The 2,151-nt window shown below is 48.2% G+C and overlaps 1 protein-coding gene across 1 annotated transcript; it reads right to left on the bottom strand.

Moving 5' to 3' along the window:
• Positions 1-854: 854 nt before the first annotated feature.
• On the bottom strand, positions 855-1,923 carry LOC126086320 (histo-blood group ABO system transferase-like). The gene is given in 2 exon segments (XM_049902472.1): positions 855-992; positions 994-1,923. Coding segments are annotated over 2 exon segments (1,068 nt in total).
• Positions 1,924-2,151: the final 228 nt, after the last annotated feature.

The raw sequence follows: 2,151 nt of genomic DNA, 5'->3' as shown, positions 1-2,151 counted from the left end.
TGACATTCTGAACAAGCAGTTCCGACTCCAGAACGCTACCATTGGGTTAACTTGTATTAACTTGTGTCTTCCTCTTTTCCACTGATGCTCTACTTTACCAAGCATGATGTCCTTCTCTAGGGACTGATCCCTCCTGGTAACATGTCCAAAATATGTGAGACGTAGTCTCACCTACCTTTCTTCTAAGGAGCATTCTGGTTGTACTTCTTCCAAGACAGATTTGTTCTTTTGGCGGTCCGTTGTATTTTCAATATTCTTTGCCAACACACCACAATTCAAGAACACAATTCCAGAAGGCCAACATTGGGTTAACTGACTGCACGCTAAAGGGACCTCCCAACTTTGAAAAGGATTCTGGGAAGAGGAAGTAATTTGGCTTAAAGCTGAATACATGTATGCATCAGCTTGATTAAGTGCAACTGTGTGTCACAGAAGGCAGGAGACTGTGTGTCCAGGAGCTTCCTTCCTTGCTCTGGAAAAATTTTCATCTCTGATCCCTTGTTTGTCAGGACCGGCTGAGATCACCTGCCTCATCCATTGTGAATGAGTGTTAGGAGCACACTGTGAGAAGCTAAAGGTGGTGCCAACTCAAGGAACTTGTGCCTGAACCAAGGAATCAGGCCTGCCTAAATGTGTGAGGAGATGGGGTTGGGGGATGCTAGGCCTGCTACATTTGGGAGTGGGGAAGAGGAAGGGGCTAGGTCTCAGCAATTTTTCTCAACCATACAGGAAAAGGAAGCAGAGTTAAACCTTTTCTGCTAAAAGAGGCTTTAATTTATGATAGCATGCCAGGAGGAAGACTAGAGCTGCCTGTCCAGCATGCCTCTCTGAACCCTTTCTGGAAACCTCCGTCATCAGTACCACATTGCAGTGAGATTCTTTGGCAAGACCCTGAATCTCTTCTTCTTAAAGATTATGTGCCTGGCCAGCAGTGGCTTCTCCCAAGGATAGAATAGTGACACAACATCCCACATGTACTCTGGGGAGAGGACCTCTGGTAGGTTTGTAGTAAAGCAGGTACTTGTTCAAGTGGCTCTCCTCATGCCATATAGCTTCAATGTCATTGGCTTGGTCGACCATCATCACCTCGTGACAGGCCTTGGTGAGCCCAAAAAGGGCCACTATATAGTAAAAGTCTCCTTCATCCTCGGAAATATAGGCTTGTGATTGAGGCCAGTGTTCATAGGTGAAGCCAAGCCTACTGATCCCAACGAAGCCAGGATGAAGGGTGCTGAACAAAGAGGAGAGGACCTCCACCCCCACGTGATCACTGAACTTCATGTCCACATCAGCACGCATCAGGTAGTCCACCTCACCAAGGAAGCGCTGCTTGGAGAAATTGCTAATCATTTCCATACGGTACATGGAGATGTCTTGCCAGCAGGTATAGCTCTGCACCTTGAGGATGACCACCTGTCTTCCTTCTTGGAGGGGAACTCGGAGCACACTGTCTGGCAGATCAGTGAAGATGTACTAGTTGACCCTGTGTCCCACCATGAAGTACTTCTCTGCCGTCTGCAGGAACAGCTTCAGAAAGATCACGTATTTTTTTACGGCAAACACAGTTAACCCAATGGTGGCGTTCTGGAGTCGGAACTGCTCGTTCAGAATGTCAATATTGAAGGTCCCCTCCCAGACAATGGGAGCCAGCCAAGGAGTCAAAACGAGGATATCTTTCCTAGAGGGTGTATGCAGGTCTGGCTGGGGATATGCTATCTTTGATAATTTTACAATTTTCAGACCACCCAGTTCTCTAACAGCCAGGTTCACCCAAACTAGCACGTTTTCCATTTTCTTGCTTCTTGGGTTCAGGTAACAATAGGTGAAGAAGGCCAAGACTAGACTTATAAGGAGGAAAAAGATCACATGAGGAAGTGGATAGCATTTTGGTTTCCTGGCTAGAGTTCCCAGTAGGTTGGCCATGGCTCTGCATGGGATGGAAGGGCTCCAGCCCCTCCTTGCCCTTTGGTCCCTTTCACCCATCCCAGTCGCTGGATGAGGCTGAATTCATGGCCAAAGACACTCACGCTCCTGCATACCCACCCACTTCTTCAGCCCCTGCTCTCAGGAGGCCTGACCCAGTGCAAGGGGGCAGCAGGGCACAGGGCTGCTCCAGGCTACCCCATGAAGGTAAACTCCAAATCCTATGGA

Source organism: Elephas maximus, chromosome 11 (assembly GCF_024166365.1).
Source record: "Elephas maximus indicus isolate mEleMax1 chromosome 11, mEleMax1 primary haplotype, whole genome shotgun sequence".
Classification (NCBI taxonomy): Eukaryota; Metazoa; Chordata; class Mammalia; order Proboscidea; family Elephantidae; genus Elephas; species Elephas maximus.
Note: the sequence above shows the minus strand (reverse complement) of the source record. Positions and strands in the feature narration are given on the sequence as shown.